This window comes from Belonocnema kinseyi, chromosome 10 (assembly GCF_010883055.1).
Source record: "Belonocnema kinseyi isolate 2016_QV_RU_SX_M_011 chromosome 10, B_treatae_v1, whole genome shotgun sequence".
Classification (NCBI taxonomy): Eukaryota; Metazoa; Arthropoda; class Insecta; order Hymenoptera; family Cynipidae; genus Belonocnema; species Belonocnema kinseyi.
Genome location: NC_046666.1, coordinates 68,651,101 through 68,670,101, shown reverse-complemented (window position 1 = coordinate 68,670,101; position 19,001 = coordinate 68,651,101). Strand labels below are relative to the sequence as shown.

Below are 19,001 nucleotides of genomic sequence, written 5' to 3'. Positions count from 1 at the left end.
GACTTTCAATAAATACGTAATGCCTGGAAGAGTTGAATAGAAATTTTTAAAAATCGTTTAGTCTTCTTAGATGACATTGATGCCCATGAAAATAAAAAAATAAAAAATTTAGATCAAAATAATGATAAAATGTTAAGTTTGCCAAAAATAATTATCAAGGATAGGTTATCATTATGAATAAACAAATTTACGATTTATATTTACGATTTATTTTATTCGACTATAAAACAATTACAAAAACGATATATAAAAATCTTATTCACAAATTCGATGCTATTTCTGGCTGGCTTTTGTTTTTTTCTACAATAATAATTTATTATATAATTTATGTAGAAAGTTAGTATGGATACGGTTTAAAATATTTACATGTAACGCTTATCGATATGAATGGATACTTTTTGGCTTAAAATTGAGACCTATTTACTATTCGTTTACAGTTTTCTTACATAAATAAAACTGTATCGGTCTTCGTACATTAATTATCCTTGTAAACCTTTTAATATTGTATTATTAAGTTTTTTTTAACTTCAACATATTTTTTATTTAGGCTGCTCATATTTAAAATTCGAACTTTCAATTTTAAAAACTTTTGAAATTTGAAGTTGACTAACTTCGAAAGTTTTCAAATTCTATTTTGAAAGAAATCATTACTATTAGTTATTTTACCGTGCCTCTATTTTTTTCTGCGTATAATATTGTATTTTGCACTGATAACATTTTTTAATAATAAACAATTGCAGGTCGTTAAGCCAAATCACGTGTATGTTGAACGTTTGGAAAACATCGTAACATAAATCTGATCATAAATTATTCACTACGAGAATCAGATTTTTATTCCAATAAAAAGAGGCATTCAGTTTAGATTAAAAATAAAATAAATATTTTTACTGGCTTAAAAATCTGTTCGTTAAATATTTTTAGGATTTTCTGAGTTTTGTGTTAAATAAATATTAAATAGTCAATAAAAGATGCTATTTACAAAGCGTTTTTTTTTCAATGGCTTAAAGTTCCGTTGTTTCAACCTTCTTGCCTAAAGGATTGTTTGGTACCATATTTTGTGTTCGAGATACAGGCGATTCGTTTCCTTCTTCTGTACTACTTTCCATACTACTGATAAATAAAAAATAAACAAAATTAGTATAAAATTAAATATTGTATTAAATAAATCAAAATCAATTGTAAATATTAAAATAACTGAAATTTTTCAAAATTCTAATATTTCCTAGAAATTGAAAACAAAATATCAAACCTAGAACTTGAAGAAACTCTTGGTTGAATATAATAAGGTTTGTCTTCAGTGGGTCTTTCGTTGGTATTACTTTCGTTGATAATTTCTTCGTTGTTTAGTGCATTTTCGTCTAAAGAATCCCTCTCGGAATTATGACTGGAAACAAAAGTTTTAGAAATAATTTTAGTACAATCTTAATTTAGGTTAACAAGAAATTCTGAAGTTAAAATATTTAGAGATTAAAAAATGAAAATGCATTTTTACCTGAACGATTCATCACTTTTGAACCATTCATTTTCATATGCGTGCATCCAGATTGGATTTGAACCTTCCACGCTGTGTTTATTTGTATTGGGCACTCTTCCTGGTCCTCTTGTAAATTCAGAATCAGTTACTCCTATTGAAAGTAATTAAAATTTAATAAGAACATTGTTTAAAATAATAAATAAAATAATTTTTAGAACTAATTATTCATTTGAATTACCAAAAGGAGTAGCATTAGCAGCTTTAAGTTTTCGTTGGAATGAAGCTCTCTGGGAAAGGCAAAGAGCGATACAAAGTATCAATAGTGCCCCTAAGAAAAGTGTCAAAGCCAATAGCCAAAAAGTGGTTCCCGATTGTTCATATTGAATAATAGCTTGGGCTTGAGCAGGTTGAGTATCAAGAACATTAAAATCCTTAAACAGATTATCCAATTTTTCGATATTTCGATCGATTATCTCCAAAACCTCAGAGACTTCCAAAATTGAATTGTCCTGACGATCTACCAAATGAAGGTACAAATCAGTCCTGGTTCTATCCACTGAACCATCCTGGTTTTCGTGAATTTTATATTCGTCCACATTCACAATGGCACCAGTTACATTTCCCAGAATTCTAAAAAAATATTATATGTGTTTTATTGCTATTATTTAAAAATAAAATTATCAGTATTTCTATTTTTGGCATTCAATTTACAAATTCAAAACATTAAAACTCACTCTCTAAAAGTTTCAATTCGGTTTCTGACTTCTGGTGGATGTTGTCTAAGAACAAACCTAACTCTCTGATCTTCTCGAAGTAAATAAATGAATACCCTTGCCATGTCTTTTAATCCATAAGAATCATTTGCCATAACCTGTCGAATAATATTTTTAAATTAAATAATAATTAAAAGTCTTAATCTTAAAATCAAATAATTATAAAAATTTAGTTAAAAACGTACCATAAAATCAAAATAACCCTTCATCCCTCGTTGTGGATCGAAATTTAGACTCACTGAACCAGTGACTCTATCAACCAAAAATGGTTGAAGCCTGACATCATCTAAACCCTCCGTAAGAGTCATTTGGATTTTTCCAATCTGATAATAATTAACAAGAGCATTTCCTCCTACATCCGCATCTACTGCCTGTAAAGTTCAAAGTTTTAAAATTGAAAATAAGAAAAGAAGAAATTAATTTTTATTCACTTGCGTTTAACGAATCATATCATTAATTAACTTGGAGTGCACTAAATTATATAATAAGATTCTAAAATTTACACTTACTTTAACTGACATAAACTGAGTCCCAAAATCAGCTTCGGTTGTGACTCCCCCGGTGAAAACTTTACTAATGAATTTTGGTGGGTTGTCATTAACGTCAGTAACAGAGACAATAACTTTCAAAAGAGTGTCATCACTTTCGTTGAAAAAATTCTGATTTTCAGGAATCGTGCTGCAATCTTCTTTGGCTTTTATCAAAAGTACGTGCACGTCTTGTTTTTCTCTATCTAGGGACTTCAAAATCTGAAAAATTTTACATTGGAATTTTAAGTGTAATACAAATTTGCAAATACCTAAGCTTTATAATGTTAATGCAATATTTAATTATTACTTTTCATATGAGGCTTGATACTGTCACGTAATATTTTTAACAAAGTTAATTAATTACAATAAAATATTGTAACAACGTTATAATGATTTTCATATCAATGTAATTATATCAAAATCTTGATTTTTTTATACTTCTATAAAAGAATATCCATAAAAACAAAGTCTATTTTTCCCATTAAAAAATGGCTACCCGCAAAATCATTCAAGACTTTCTAAGTTTATCGGTTTAAGGTAAGATATTTGAAAATATTTCAAGGGATTTAAGAGAGGATTTCTAAGATTTCCAAATGTTTCAAAGGATTTTCAAAGAATTTCAACGGATTTCACAGGATTTTTTCAGATTTCCGAGAATTTCAGTCATTTTAAACGATTTTAAAGGCTTTATATAAGGTATAATGAATTTTCCAGGGAGCAAAGGATATCATAGACCCTCATACATTTCAAGGCATTTTAAGGAGCATAATCAGATTTTATTTAATTTCGCATGATTTCCCCAGGTGCGAAATTCGGTTAGATGCCAGAGCTTGACCATCGGCCCAAAGTCGGCCCTGCTATGGTGACCGATATGCGTAAAGCAGATTTGGGCCGACTAAGATGTTTTCAAACTGCCATGGTCGGACCGACGTTGGCGACAGATGTCGGCGGCGACCGAAAAGCCGACCGTCAGCCCAATTCTGGCCCAACTATGGTACGACAATCGGATAAATTCTGGCAGATTATTCGTTACGACCACAATAATGCGGTCTGCCCGACTCTGGATACAGCAGTCGGATTGACTTAAGTCACCTTGATGCACCCGATGGTCGGCCAAACATTGGCCCGAGTATAAGCAGACCGTCGGATAAATTCTGGTTGATTGTTGCAAAAAGACCGTGAAACTGCAGTCAACCCTACTGTGCTTAAGAGTTGGCCCGTCCGCCGACGTCACATATGCCTGTAACATTGGGTGCAAATAACCTACTTCATTTCGATAGATTTGCTTTCGACCGCAGTGGATGTGCTCGTATTTTTGGGAGGTCGGATTAGTGTTACTCGTAGAAATATATAAATATTCAAAATAAACCATTAAAAATTCCTAACAAAAAATAGAGACGTTTAAGGGTAAATATTTATTATTTAGATATCTTTTAAATTATCAACTTTAGATTCAAATCAACAAAAATGAAAAACCTTTTTTACTTTGTGACACAATATCATTATTAAAAAAGTCTAAATGAAACATTCAAAATTATTAATTGAATAATGCTGTATATTCAAAATTTATCTATTTTAATTTATAATAAAGTTAATTTTAAATCCTGAAAAAATTAAAAATTCTAAAAAAGCATCGAACGCTAAATATTTTCAAAGTATAGCTTTCCAAATTAATGTATGAAGAAAATACAACACATAGTTTTTGTAAACAAACTTCAAGTGCTTCGATAGCCGGGTGGTTAGAGTACGCGGTAAAATATACTAGTTTAGGTAGGGTTCGAATCCTGGACGAGTAAGATTTTTTAAAACGTTAAAGCGAACGATTATAAGTGTTCGTAACCGTGTGTGTGAATTATGTACTTAGTAATGGTAAAAAGTGAAGATTATATAATAATAATTTTAAAAATAACTTTTTAAAATTAATTTTGGTTGAAGGTTGGGCCGACGTTATCTTAATAGATGGCCCATATATGGGACCAAATGTTGGCCCGACGTGGAGAAGCCAAAGGCGGTTCACCGTTATCATTTAGCTGGTTGGCCCGACCAGTGGCGCATAAAGTTCAACCGACCGTAGGCCGACGGTCAATTCGCACCTGGGTCAAGGTACTTCATAATATTTTAATGAAATTTCAAAGAATTCATTCACCAAAATTGAAGAATTTCAAAGAATTTCGAAGATTTGAAGAGGATTTCAAATATATCAAGGTATTTCCAAACATTACATTTTTTAATTGGGATATTTTAAAAGATTTCAAGGAATTTTAATATATTAAAAAAATTTTTTAAGGATTTGAAGCATTTTAGGGTATTTTGAAGATTCCAGAAATTTTTCAAGAGATTTGAATAATTTCAAAATATTTTAACTAACTTAGGGTATTTTAAATAATTTCACCGAATTTTTAAGATATACCAAAATTTCAAGGATAATAATTTCTAAGGATTTAAAGAAATCTTATGTAATTAAAAAAATGTTTCTAGAATTTCGAAAGATTTGGAAGTAATTTATTGGACTCAAGAGTTCTTTGGGTATTTTAAAGAATTCTGAGGGGTTTTCAAAGGATTTAATTAGATTTTCAAGGATTTTTGTAACTTCAAGGGATTTCGAAGGCACTTAATAAGGTAGTTCAATTAATTTTATTTTCATAGGCCTTTAAATATTTCTGAGCATTTCCACGAATTTCAAAGAAAATCATCATATTTCATGTAATTTCATGAGATTTTAAAGGATTTTATAATATTTCAATTAAAAAGTTCAAAGAATTTATTCACAAGAATAAATATTTTGAGATATTTCCAATATTTTAAGGTATTTTCAAAAATTTTAATAAATTTGAATGATTTCAGGATATTTTTTCAAAGTTTTATAAGGCAATTCCAATATATTTTAAAGGAATAAAAATTTTTTTTAGGATATTTTTAGAGTTTTAAAAAACTTTAAGGAATTTCAAATAATTGTAAATATGTTAGGATATGTTAAAGGATTCCAAGGAACTTTTAAGTTTTTTACAAAATTTGAACAAATTTTAAAAAATATCATTAGATTTTATATAGCTTTACAGGATTTTAAGAGATTTTAGCATATATTAATTAAATTGTAAGGAATTGATTCAAAATAATGGGTGGTTTTTACTGATTCAATGAGATCTAGCAGTATCTCAAGGTATTCCAAAAGATTTGAAAGATTTGAAAAAATTTTAGGATATTTAAAAACGATATCAATAAAAATAATGAGTTTTTCATCATTTTTTAAATTACTTCTGCCCACAAAATCATGCAACATTTTGTAACTTTAATGGGCTTTGTACCTTTTACTAAACACACCCTTGGATTTAGTGATCTTTCATAGATTTGACGACAGCCGAAATACGAAGAAAAATATTATAAACCTTTAGTAAAGGGTTTCAATCTTCTTAATTGTTATTCTATATATAAATTCATGTGATTTGCTAAAAGATTTGAGAAACTTGTATAATCACGTTTCATAATACATTTATTTTATTTTATTATTAACGCAATAGTCTTTAAAATAGTTAGGTATTTCAGGTCACGTTTAGCATAACGAATATTAAATAATTGGAAATATGTGCTAGTAAAGAAAAGACGTTGTGAGAAATTAAATTTTTGAATTATTTGTATACTAAATTACACAAACAACCCACTATTAAATGCCTTATAGAAGCTTATAAAAAATGAAAAAAGGATATATAGAACCATATAGAATTTGTAAAATTTCGAGATGGCTCTATATGGTTCTAAATATCCTTTTGTCAATTTCTATAGGTTTCTATGAGACATTTAATGAAAGGAAGTTTCGTTCTTACATTTTCAAATTGCTTTAATTCAATTTAATTTCTAATTAAATAACTTATTATTATGCAACAATTCCGCACTCTCAGGTAGTAAGTAACTAAATCGTATTTAACAATTGTTGTAAATATTTGGAAAAATTACGTAACATGGGAAGTGGAGGGGGGGGGAGTCAAACCTTCATTGTTGCAAATTTTGTCATGGGGAAGGGGAGGTGTAAAAAATTGGCATAAAATGTGTCACATCATTTTTTATGGCGCCTAATACTTTTTCATATTTTGTACTCACACTGAGTTCATGTGTCTTCCTTTCCAAATTAAAAAGTCCATCATCGTTCCCTCCAACAATAAAATAACAAACTTGCGTAGGAGGATCGTCAAGATCATCGACTTCATCCCTGTCAATTGTATCAGGAAGAATTACTTTTTCAAGTCCAGCTGCTTTTTCTTCTGTGAAATTAACTTTATAATAATCGACTAAAAATTGCGGTTCGTAGTCGTTAATATTTTTGACGTAGATCATTAAATCTAAATCAGAACTCAGTGGTGTTGGCTTTCCCAAGTCGTAAGCTTCAATTCGAATCTATAGAAAAGAAAGGTATTTTTTTATTCAAAATAAATAAATCTTTAAAATAATAAACAAAGAATTAATGATGAACTTGATTAAATTAAGAAATAAGCTATCTAGAAACTCACCTCATACAATTTTTGTGTTTCACGATCCAGAGGATGTTTCAAAGAAATTACTCCCGTTTTTTCATCAATTTGAAATGTTTTCCAGTGACCAGCCAAATCCTGTTTCAATCGAAAATGAATATCCCCATTTGGTCCAGTATCAGAATCTTGAGCCTCAACTTGAATTATGGCTGAACCCACAGTGACATTCTAAATCATAAAATTGCATACCATAAGAATAAAAATTTCATAGATAGTAAATATTAAAACTTATTATTTATAAATTAATTTTTTGACTGAATTTGTTTACCTCAGGTACTCGTATTGTGGTATTATGTTGAGGACTGATGAAAACTGGTGGATTATCATTATAATCAGTGACACAAATATCCAAAAAGGCATTATCTACATTTGTAGGGGCTCCAAGATCACTAGCTTCAAGTTGCAAAGAGTAATTTCCAAATTGTCCTCTTAATTGTTTCGCTGCTTTTACTTTTGCAGTCCAGTAATCGATTTGTTCCAACATAAAAAGGCCTAGAAAAAGTCAGTTACAAGAATTATATTTTAGATTCCAATTTAATTTTTATTAAACTAAGTAATTTTTATTTAAAACATTTCTTCGAACTTTTTGAAATTTTTTAGTATGAATATACCATCAGCCATAAAAGATATTACCTAACTCATTGCCTCTGGCAATTTTGATCGTAACCCTGCCATTTGGTGTCATGGGGTTGTCCGCATCCCTAACTTTAATGAGAGCAATATTTTCTCGGATATCGTGAAATTCGGAGATGCTGGTGCATCCCTTCGGTACTTCTATCTTTGGCATGTTGTCATTGACATCAATAACAATGACTCTAAAAAATATTGAATATTTAGTGGAATTTTGAATGGGGCTGTTCAAAATTAACGTCACTATGTTCGCGAAATTTTTCCAATCCCTCCCAGCATGGCGTCACAAACCCCTCATCCCCTTTTTAGGTACAACATTTTTATTCGGTTTTATTTTATGAAACCCTAGAATAAAACACAAAACATGCAAATATAATAGTTTATCATACTTCAAAGCCCAAAATGCTCTGAAAACAAACGAGTGGAATAAATTCCAAAAAAGATGAATTTTCAAACAAAGAGATAAGCGCATTTTGAAAAAATGGAATTAATTTCAACAAAAAAAGGTTGCATTTTTAACCAAATATTCGAATCTTCAAGTAAATTTTTTTTTTTTTAGCAAAGCAGTAGGCTCTTTAAATAAAAAATGAACTTTTTAAAAATAATTGTATTTACAAAAAAATCATTGAATTTTCAAACAATTTGAATTTTCAAGTAAAACTTGCCAATTTTTTACAGAAATGTTGAATTTCCATCAAGAAAATATGAATTAAGAAAAAAGTTAATTTTCAACCATAAAGTTTCATTTTAAACTAAAAACGATATATCCTTAACCACAAATAGAGCAGTTACATTTTAAGTTAAAAAATGAATTTTCAATAAAAAATGAATTCTCAATAAAATAGTTAAATTTTCAATCACAGATAATAGTACAAATAAAATTAATTTTTAAGTAAGTAGTTTAAATAAAACCAAGTATATGAATTTATAATCGAGAAGATTAATTTTCTCCCAATTAAGATGAATTTATAACAAAATATATAACTTTGCAACCAAATTGTTGATCTTGAATAATAATTCCAACAAAATAGTTCAATGTTCAAATAAATAGTAGTATTTCTGATAAAAAAAGAAAATTAATTTTGAACCCAAAATATAATAGTAGACTTTTGATCGCCTCAACAGGGGTAAGCCCACCCCCAAATACTCTGTCAGTTTGCCGTACTTTTCGAACGGCAACAATGTTCACTGGAAAAATGATATCTAATATTAGATTTAAATTCTAACTAAAAGAATGTAAAAATGATTTAATATTTTGAAAGTTGTTTACAAATGATTGAAATATAATTGCAATTTAAGCGAACCATTTAAAATTTAGTTTAATGCGATTGCAACATGATGATCGAAAATGAATGCAATTCTTTATGATTCAATTAAAATGGTACGCCAACCATTTTCAATATGTTTATAAATATTTGTAATGTGATTAAAACCTAATTTCAGTTTTATTTTAATGTAATAAAATGACTGCTTAGGAATATGATAGTTAAAAAATATTTGCACGCTTCCTAGCAATGACCTTATTTAATTTTATGTTTTCATAGAGACCCTTTGTTCTATATTTTCAAATTAAATTACCCTTCAATTAAAAGCGCGACTAACGAGACACTATCAATTATAGAGATATTACAGAAGAGTTACCGGAACTTACTCGATTTGCTTGAAAGCATTCCTTGATTCACCTGCCGTGTATCCAAATTGATAATTGTCCCAAGCTTCTATTACAAGCACGTAATTGCTCTTTGTTTCCCAGTCAAGCGTATCTGCGACGGTCAAGGCGCCAGTTTCCGGATGGATAGCAAACTTTCCCTGTAAAAATAAGATATTATTTTCAACTAGTACAATTATAAGGATAACAATAATTTTAAATAAATTCAAAATATATTTTAATAGAACAATAATAATGTAAATAAGGATGCGAGAATTATTCCTCGCAGAGAAAAGGGTATTACTTGAGCAGACATTCGATCTAGAAGATAGGTGATTTTTCCATAATCATCAGTGTCCGCATCTCTTGCAATAATAATTGCAATTTCAGTTCCAACTTTTGCATTTTCCATAACTGTGACATTATGAATATCCACAACGAAATAAGGATTATTGTCATTTTCGTCCAAAACTTGGATATAAACTTCTACCACACTTGATCTAAAAAACGATTAGGATTAAATAAAATATTTTACTTCTTTATGTTTCGAAATTCAATTACAAATTTTGTTGAATATTTTTTTTATTATATTTTTGTTACTGGATGACTGTTTCTACCTTGGTGGTATTCCAGAATCAGTAGCCCTCACTGTCAAATTCAACCACGAATACTGTTCTCTATCGATTTTATTAGCAACTGCCATTTCTCCAGTTTCCGAATCCAAATTTACTAATTCCGTCAATTCTCTAGGACTTTCCAATGAATACGTAATTGTGCGATTCTTATCCTTGTCATTCGCTACTACACTTGCAATATGTACTCCGTTTTTACTATTTTCGGTCACAGACCTTCTGTAAAATGGTCTTCGGAATCTGGGCTCGTTATCATTTTCATCCTCGATTATAATGTTCAAAACCGCTAAAAAAACAAACATCAATTTTTCTTCTCATCAAAATTATATTGTAACCGTTATCCAGAAATTGTTTTCTGATTTCCTATTCAAAAGTCATATTTAGCTATAGTTTTTCTGGTTTACCCGATGCTGATTGAACGCCATTTACAGCAGCCAAATCTTCAACGACAAGTCCAAGTTTTATGGTTTCAACCCTCTCTCTATCCAATAATCGTAACACTCTGAGCAAACCGTCCAAAGCATTCAATTCCAGAGATGCCAGGTAATCGTACTCTTGAACACGGATCAACGTTCCTTCCTCGTTTCTGGCTTCGGATGAGTTGGGATCGATTCGATACCGCAAAATCGGAGCAATGTCAGGATCATTCGCCACAACTCGGTGGACGTAGGCTCCAACCTGAAACCCAAAATCTCCTTAATTTAAAAAATGTATAATTAGATTTTTATTTTTTAGTTTTAGAATTATTTTCTTAGTAGTTGCATTTTTCATTTACATTTTTAGTCCTGTCTACACGGAGAGAAATCGCGAGATCTGAGTTCACTCTAGGCCGTGATTTTAGACCTAAATTTTTCTGTGGAATAAAGTCTCGGACTCTATGATCTAAAAGCATAGGATTCGAGAACTGAGGAAGCGAAGAGGCGTGGTATAATGTTCTCGGTGTGTATTCTATCACGCGCCTCTAACGCACATTTGACCAGTCCCATTCTCTTTAGTCACACCTTTTGTCATACTATCATTTATGCCCAATTTTTAATTGATCATATTAGATAAGACTTTGTTTACGTTGAATTTGTTTGGTATGATACTTGCCACAGCCTAGGCTACGCCTACTTTGATAAAAATGCCCAATAAACTTCGACACACCCCTCCAACATACCATTCGACACTTCCACTCCCACCAGCCACACCCATTCACCATATCATTGGTTAAAACATTTTTGTTATTCGCGTCTACGAATATATGTTACACGCCCTAATCCGACCCCCAAAACAACTTTCACTTTTATCAAACATGCCACTTAACTAAACTATTGAAAACGCCTATTTTTTATCTACCGCTACCACTTTCCTTGATCACACACCTTACCATGCCCTTTTACTTTTCACTACCCATGAATGGGCCAGTTTCATTTGGGCACGTTCCTAAGACCTTTTTTTATTTATAATATTATTAAGTATTTTTCATAAGAGTCTTTTTTAGCACCTGAGTATTTTCCCTGATGATAATTGTGCCAGGATCTATGAAGACTGGGGATTTATTATTCACATCCACAATCGAAATGTTGACAACCACTTCGGCAGTTCGCTGAACTTCAGTTCCACTATCTATGGCAACGACACTTAGGGTATATTGAGTCGTCTTTGGCGAGGTCAGATCTGGATCCAAGTTCGACCCTGGGGCAACTTTGATTATCCCAGTTTCCGGTCCGATTACGAATTTGTCTCCAGCTCCACTTTGAATCCGATATACTAGTTTGTTGTTCGGGGATGACAGGTCCTTGTCCCAAGCTTTCACCTTCGGAATTATTGATAATCACAATTATTACTACGAATATTTAAGCATTACAAATTATTCATTAATTCAATCTTTTAATTTATTTGTGACGTGTGGCCTAAAAGATTAAAATGGAAAAATGTATCTTACTTGCAAGACTGTTGTTCCCCCAGGAAGATCTTCAGGAATATTTCTTTTATAAACAGCTCTTTCAAATCCAGGGGCATTATCGTTGACATCTTTTAAATAAATAATTAATGGAACGTCAGAACTCAAACTTGGTGATCCCATATCTTTTGCTCTAATAGTCAATCTCAATGGACGAATTGACATCTCCAGGTGACCTTGACTAACAGGAAGTTTTTCAAAATCCATGGGACTCGCAGGTGATATTATTCCACGAGTCGAATCGATAGTAAAATTTCGAGAATATTCGCTACTTACTATAAAATAGACTATTTCACTATTTTTTGTACCTGCAAATGTATGTAAATTCATGTTTAACGCAAATAAAGTAGGAACATGAAAGAAAAAGATCAAAAGTTAAGATAAAAAATTGAAAAGGATTGATCAAAATTACCATTCAAGTCGATGTCAAAAGCTTCGACAATTAAAGGACCTTCAAATTGCTCCTCATTCTCCCGAAGTACCGCTTCGTACTTATTTTGTAAAAAACCAGGAGGATTATCATTAACGTCGATAATATTAACTATAAGTTGAGCTGTATTTCGATTTCCTTTTCCGAGATCATCTCGAGCCTCGACAGTCAAATAATGTCGAGATACTAGTTCCCTATCAAAACTTGGTCCACTTTCCTTCACTGTAATTACTCCACTCAGGGGATTCAAAGTTAACCTGAAATATTAAAATTGATTCGAATTTTTCAAAAAGTGACAGTGAAGGGTTGGGAGTGGTTTCTACAGTCAAAAAATTTTATTTAACTTACACATGAGCAATGCTGCCTCCTAAATTTGTGTACCTAATGCCCTGAGTACCAAAATTGCCACTGTCTTCATCCAAGGCCTGAACCCAAGCTAGGGTTGAATCTACTTCACAATTTTCAGGTATTGAAACCTCGTAAGTATTTTGAGTAAATTCAGGATAATTGTCATTTTGATCCTTTATATAAACTGTAACTGGAACGACACTGTACTTTGCGGCAGATGATAAATTTTCTTTGGCAACTAGTGTAAAGTTGACTACTGTAATAAATATTTAATTAAATATCATTAGAAATGTAAAACTTGTAACTAATACATTTTAGAGTCACGTTTGATCTTTGGTCTATGCCCATTAACCTGCGATCTTTAACTTTTGATCCCAGATATATAACCCATCAAATCTGGTCTCTAACCCTCGAACCCTAGCATATAACCATTAAAATATGATCTCTAACCTTCAACCCCTAGTATATGGCCCTTCACCTATGATCTCTAATGTTTGACACCCTAGCATATTACCCTTCATATAATATGGTACTCAAACTTTTGACCTCAAATATTAGGCCTTTCAACCCTTACGCTTTATCTTTTACCCATCACTCAGACCTTTCATCCTTTAATTTTCACCCCTGGCAGCCCTCACAATTAGCCTCTAGCTATTGAGTCCTCACCTTGGCAGATTATCACATTTTCAACCAAAAAAAGATTAATTTTCTACGAGAAGACATGTATTTTCAATAAAAGAGTTGGATTTTTAAGCTTAAAAGTCGAATATTTAAAAAAAAATGGATTTTATAACGCGAAAAAGAGAGAGATGATTTTTCAGCCAATAGTTCAATTTTTTAACCAAAAGTGACGAATTTTTAGAAGGCAGCTGAATTTTCAACCGAGAGCTCTTATACCAAAAAATATGAATTTTTGATTCAAAAAGTCGAATTTTCAAAAAAAATTATTCAATCTTCAATTAAATAGATGAATATTTAATCACATGTTTAAATTTTTGCTCTGCAAAAAGCTAAATTTTTAACAAAATAGTTGAATTTTTACAAAAAAAAAATAAATTATGAACCAAATAGGTGCATTTGCATATATTAAAATGATTGAACTTTCAAGCAAAAGGGACGATTGCCCAACAAAGTAATTAAAGGTTCAACCTACAAAGATGAATTTTCAATCAATTGGTCGAACTTTTAAGTAAAAAGATTAAACTTCAATAAAAAACAGTTGTATTTCCAAGGGAAGGTTACATTTTCAATAAAAAAGATGAATCCTCAAACAAAGCAGATTTATTTTCAGGCATACAGTTGTATTTTTAACAAAAAAAAAGTAAAAACTCTAGCAAAAGAGATGAATTACCAAATCAAAAAGATAAAATTTTAACAAATGAATTGAATTTTCAACCAGGAAGATTTTTTTCCAATGAGAAAAAGGTTTCAACCAAATTGTTGAATTTTCAAAGAAAAAGGCGAATTTTCTCTAGAGAATAGTTTAATTTTGAACCTGAAAATATTAATTTTTAACCAAAAAGTGAATTTTCGACCAAAGGTGAATTTTTTAGAAAAAGAATAAAATTTTCAACCTAAAAAGACGAATTTTTAAGCCGAAAGGCAAATTTTCAACAAAATAGTTGAATTTTTTACCTGAAAATTGAATATACAACAAAAAAGTTAATATCCAATCAAATAGTAGAATTTTAAACCAAAAACGGTGTTTTTTCGATAAAAAGTGGAACAGTTAAATTTTTAGTTAAAAAAATTTATTTTTAACAACAGGAAAAAAGAATTTTCAACAAAATAGTTGTTTCAACCAAATCATTGAGTTTGTAAAAAAACGATAGTTTTTAAAATTTTCAAACAAACTACAAAGCTTCAATACAATAATACGACCTTTAACCAAACCGCAGAACTTTTAACAAAAATAAATTAAATCTCTATTAAAAATGTAATAGATGCATTTTTGACTCAAAACGATTAATTTTTAACCCAGATTAGCATCATTCAATTTTCAGTAAAGAAAATTAATTTTCAATAAACAGGCAAATATATTTTCAACAAAATAGTTGAGTCCCTAATTAAATAGTGCAATTTTAACCAGAAAAAAATGTATTCTGAACAATAAATTTAATAGCAGACTTTTCAATTAAAAAGAATGAACTTTCAACGAAAAATAGTTGGATTTTCTTATTGTGTTTCGCTAATTCAGTTCACATTTAAGCGAGAATATAAGAAAAAGGAAAAGTTTCTTGAAGTTTCTTGAAAAGAGGGGGAAAAAGAGAAATTATTCTAAAAAGAGGAGAATGGGGTAAAAAGATCAATTTTCCTTTTTCCAAGCACTAAAAAAAAATGTTCACATTTATATTTCCCATGCTTAATGTTACGTTCTGCGTTAACCCCCCCCCCCCATTACGTCAAAGACCGTCATAAAACCTGTTAACCCCTCACTCCCTAGTAGTCTGAAGTAGGTTTTGAACAGTTGCTGTGACTCCAGTCTTTGACCCCTGACCTAGCTTAACAAATTTTGTCTGAAAAATATGTTTAAGGAAAGTTTTTTAAATCTAAAATATTGTTTTACCAGTTCGTTCTTCAAAATCCAGCTTTTCTGAGTTTCGAACTCGAATTAAAAATGATGCCTCATTGATTCCTCGAGATGGGGTAATGTCAAAAATCCCATTATCGCCCTCAATGTACATTCCAAAAGTTCCATTTGTTCCCTAAAAAAATAAGCCTTCTTTTGAAAAATAATAATCCAATTTTTTGCATGAAAAATTTCCTGCTACAAAAATATCAAAAGATGTTACTTTCTTAATTACTATACTTATCTTATCAAAGAAAAAATACGAAAAGTAACCTACCAGATCGTGGTCGTAAATTTCCGGAATGGCGTCACCAATAAAATTCACTGGAGTATTTTGCGGGGCATTTTCATTAATTTCAGCAATATATCGGGGACTTCGAAAGGTTGGCGTTTCGTCGTTAACGTCAGTGAGAATGACAGTCACTTCTGTAGAAACTGATGGAACAGGAACAATACGAGACACTTCCTTTACTGTAATTTCTAAGATGAAAGTGCCATCACTATTTTCTCGTGCTTCTCGATCCAATTGTGCTATCGTAAAGACCAATCCGGACGTAGGCTCGATATCAAACAAGTGTTTTGGCCCCTGAGTAATGCTGTATGTGACTTTGTTATTTATACCCTTATCTCCATCAATTGCACGAACTAAGGAAAGATTGAAGACCAGTATTTAGTTAATTTGTTGAAACAAATAAAGATTTGGATAAAATTAATAGTAAATGTATCATACCATGGAGGACGGGAGTTCCAATTCGAACATTTTCACTAATTCTAGCAACAGGCGTCATGGCTACGAATTCTGGTGGTTGGTCCTCCACATCTTGAACTTTGACAAGAATTGCTGTTGTTCCTGTGTTTACCTAAGTTTGAAAAAAATATTTACGAATGATACTTTGAGAGCTATAGGATATTTCTTTTTGTGAAATATAAGACAATTTATAGATATAGAAAAAAATTTTGAATAAAAAGTAAGAACCTTTTCGTTGATTGCTCGGTCGACAGCAAGCACTCTCAATTGATAAAGGTATTTTCTTTCATAATCCAAGGATCCAATTAGGCGAATAACTCCTTTTCCATTTACAGTCGTAATTGAGAACATATCATTGTCTCCATCCAATTCTTGTATATAATAGACGACCTGACCATGAGCACCTTCATCAGCATCAGTTGCTTCCACAGTTGTCAAAACTCCAGGACCTGAATTTTCTCTAACTGTCAGGGTAGTTGGATGAGGTCGAAAAATTGGAACATTGTCGTTAATATCTTCCACCAGCAAAAGAAGACTCTGGGTTATGAAATTCCCTTCTCCTAATTTTCCATCTGTTAAGGTCAAGACCAACGCGTATTCATCTTGATTCTGAAATTTAATTTTTTAATTTTTAACAATATGACCTTATTTTAGCCTAATTTGGTTTGATAGAAACTTTGTTCCTCTAGATAGAACAGTCCTTTTTCATTTATAAAGAAACGAAAGGAAACAAGGAATCGGTAAATAAACTTTCTTAATTATTTAAACATCTCTTTTTCTTTAAGGAATACTATTTAAACTAGTACTTGGATTAATTAATTAAGTTTTTAATTTAAGAAGTATGAGGTTGAATTTCGTTTGTGATCTTGGATTCATGAAAATAATCTTGCATCATTTAGAAGGTGTGACCTGGATATGGTGTATCTAACTAAATTATTTGGTCTAGAGAATACAATGTGTGGATCACTTCGCTGAACTCACCAAGTGTATGTAAAACGTGTTGATGACCAATATGCTTAATTACAGAAACAGAAAACAATGATAAAGATCACTCTGAATGAAGCTAATTTCTAGGTTGTTCTGTTTTATAGAAATATTAAAAAGTTAGCTCAAAAAGAAAGTTATGTAAAACAAAAGAATAAACTTCTCACAGAAAAAGAATACAATTTTGCTTAAAGATTAGATACAATAAATATTTACAATTTTTCGTACAAAATGTTTTATTTGTCCTGCTTCCTTTATATTATCATAAATAAAAACAAAATGATTCCTCGAAAACTCAAAATTAATTATTTAAGTTTTATTCCCATTACTATTCTCAGCTGATTATTTTTCTTTGTCAGTAATATTCAGGACATCATGTTAAAATTTTCTGTTGAGAATTTCTACAATATTTAAAAATATTTTCAAATAATATTATTGGAATATTTTTAAATTTCTAAACTGCATAGAATAAGAACACAATGCCTAAATCACCTTAATTAAATAATGATTAGATCTCATCAAATGTTTAAATCATACAGTAAATTTCATACCAAAATAAACCGTTAAATGAGGAGTTATGAGTTTCGAGATCAGTGGGCATTGAGGCATTGAGGCATTGAGATCATTCACTATTACTGGTAACAAAATAGAATGTTTCGTTTCGCATTTTTGTATGGGAAATCATACCCTTTCATAAAAGATTTACTTTCATTTTTTCCTATTATTAAATTAAATTCTTGGTTATTAAATTCAAGTGTACTAGAAACGACTTAGGAAAGTTCGAACGAGGCACATATGTAAAGGAAAAAGTAAACCGTTGTAGTATGAAACAGTATTAAACATTAACTCCCAAATCACAAGTCCTAAAATCATGAGCACGGTGTCTACCCAAACAGGAAATTGGGAAAACCTAGAAAATGACCGGAAGTTTTTTCACGGGAAAAAACAGAAAATTAACCAAAATGATATTCAATGACCAGGTTTATTCGCTCGACTTTGGAACAGGGAATTTTCTAAAAAAAAATGACAATTCTAAGTTTGGACATCGAATTTTGGTGAAGAAGTATACTTTTTAAGTTCGAGACAGGAAATTTCCCGAATCAATTATAATTTTTAGTTTGGATTATGACATTATAGTAAAGAATTTAATAGAGAATTATAATTATGGTTTTTAAATAGGAGATTTTCTAGAAGAACTATAATTCTGAGATAAAAATACATCCGTAATAAATAAATATAATAAAATAATTAATATAATGCGGACTTTCAACAGGACATTTTTTAAAATAAATTCAATTGTGACTTGGAACAGGGATTTTTCGTAAAAGAATGATAACTTGGACATAAGTGCAGGGAGTTTTCATACAGAATTATTATTTGAATTTGAACAGAGAATTATTTACATGAAACGGGAATTTTTTCAATTATTTTGTTTTCTAATTTAGAAAAAGAGAATTTAAAAAATCATGTTTAAATGGAATCGTAATGATTTTCTCAAATTTTCTGCTTAAAATCAGAATTATGATTTTTATGAAAATGTTTAGAAATCTTCATAAGTGAAAAGTTGGGATTTTCTAATTTATGGTGCTAATTTTGGGGGGGGGGGGGGGGTTCTTTCAACGCGAATTTCTTCGAATGTATAAAACTTTACTTTCTACTGATGAAAAACGTTTAAATAAATTCAAAAAAATATATATTTCTCAACTTTTTTTCACCTTTTCATAATCAATTATTCGTAAAAAAGTTATTCAAACAATACATTATTAT

General features: G+C 30.5%; 1 protein-coding gene across 2 annotated transcripts in view; it reads right to left on the bottom strand.

Moving 5' to 3' along the window:
* Positions 1 to 244: 244 nt before the first annotated feature.
* LOC117182007 (cadherin-23) overlaps positions 245 to 19,001 on the bottom strand; it is a 49,234-nt gene continuing 30,477 nt past the window's right edge. Inside the window, exons 4-26 of one of the 2 annotated variants that reach the window (XM_033375025.1) lie at positions 16,479 to 16,859; positions 16,233 to 16,362; positions 15,780 to 16,147; positions 15,500 to 15,638; positions 12,934 to 13,189; positions 12,568 to 12,842; positions 12,138 to 12,463; positions 11,697 to 12,008; positions 10,615 to 10,888; positions 10,196 to 10,496; positions 9,883 to 10,078; positions 9,582 to 9,739; positions 7,934 to 8,115; positions 7,569 to 7,792; positions 7,280 to 7,468; positions 6,873 to 7,166; positions 2,757 to 2,996; positions 2,433 to 2,618; positions 2,209 to 2,345; positions 1,713 to 2,104; positions 1,493 to 1,625; positions 1,250 to 1,384; positions 245 to 1,110 (exon numbers count right to left, since the gene is read on the bottom strand). In XM_033375025.1, coding sequence (XP_033230916.1) covers positions 1,002 to 1,110; positions 1,250 to 1,384; positions 1,493 to 1,625; positions 1,713 to 2,104; positions 2,209 to 2,345; positions 2,433 to 2,618; positions 2,757 to 2,996; positions 6,873 to 7,166; positions 7,280 to 7,468; positions 7,569 to 7,792; positions 7,934 to 8,115; positions 9,582 to 9,739; positions 9,883 to 10,078; positions 10,196 to 10,496; positions 10,615 to 10,888; positions 11,697 to 12,008; positions 12,138 to 12,463; positions 12,568 to 12,842; positions 12,934 to 13,189; positions 15,500 to 15,638; positions 15,780 to 16,147; positions 16,233 to 16,362; positions 16,479 to 16,859 — 5,337 coding nt within the window. In that variant the 3' untranslated portion in view covers positions 245 to 1,001. The remainder of the gene's footprint in view (positions 1,111 to 1,249; positions 1,385 to 1,492; positions 1,626 to 1,712; positions 2,105 to 2,208; positions 2,346 to 2,432; positions 2,619 to 2,756; positions 2,997 to 6,872; positions 7,167 to 7,279; positions 7,469 to 7,568; positions 7,793 to 7,933; positions 8,116 to 9,581; positions 9,740 to 9,882; positions 10,079 to 10,195; positions 10,497 to 10,614; positions 10,889 to 11,696; positions 12,009 to 12,137; positions 12,464 to 12,567; positions 12,843 to 12,933; positions 13,190 to 15,499; positions 15,639 to 15,779; positions 16,148 to 16,232; positions 16,363 to 16,478; positions 16,860 to 19,001) is intronic. The other variant, XM_033375026.1, reaches the window with a different exon arrangement.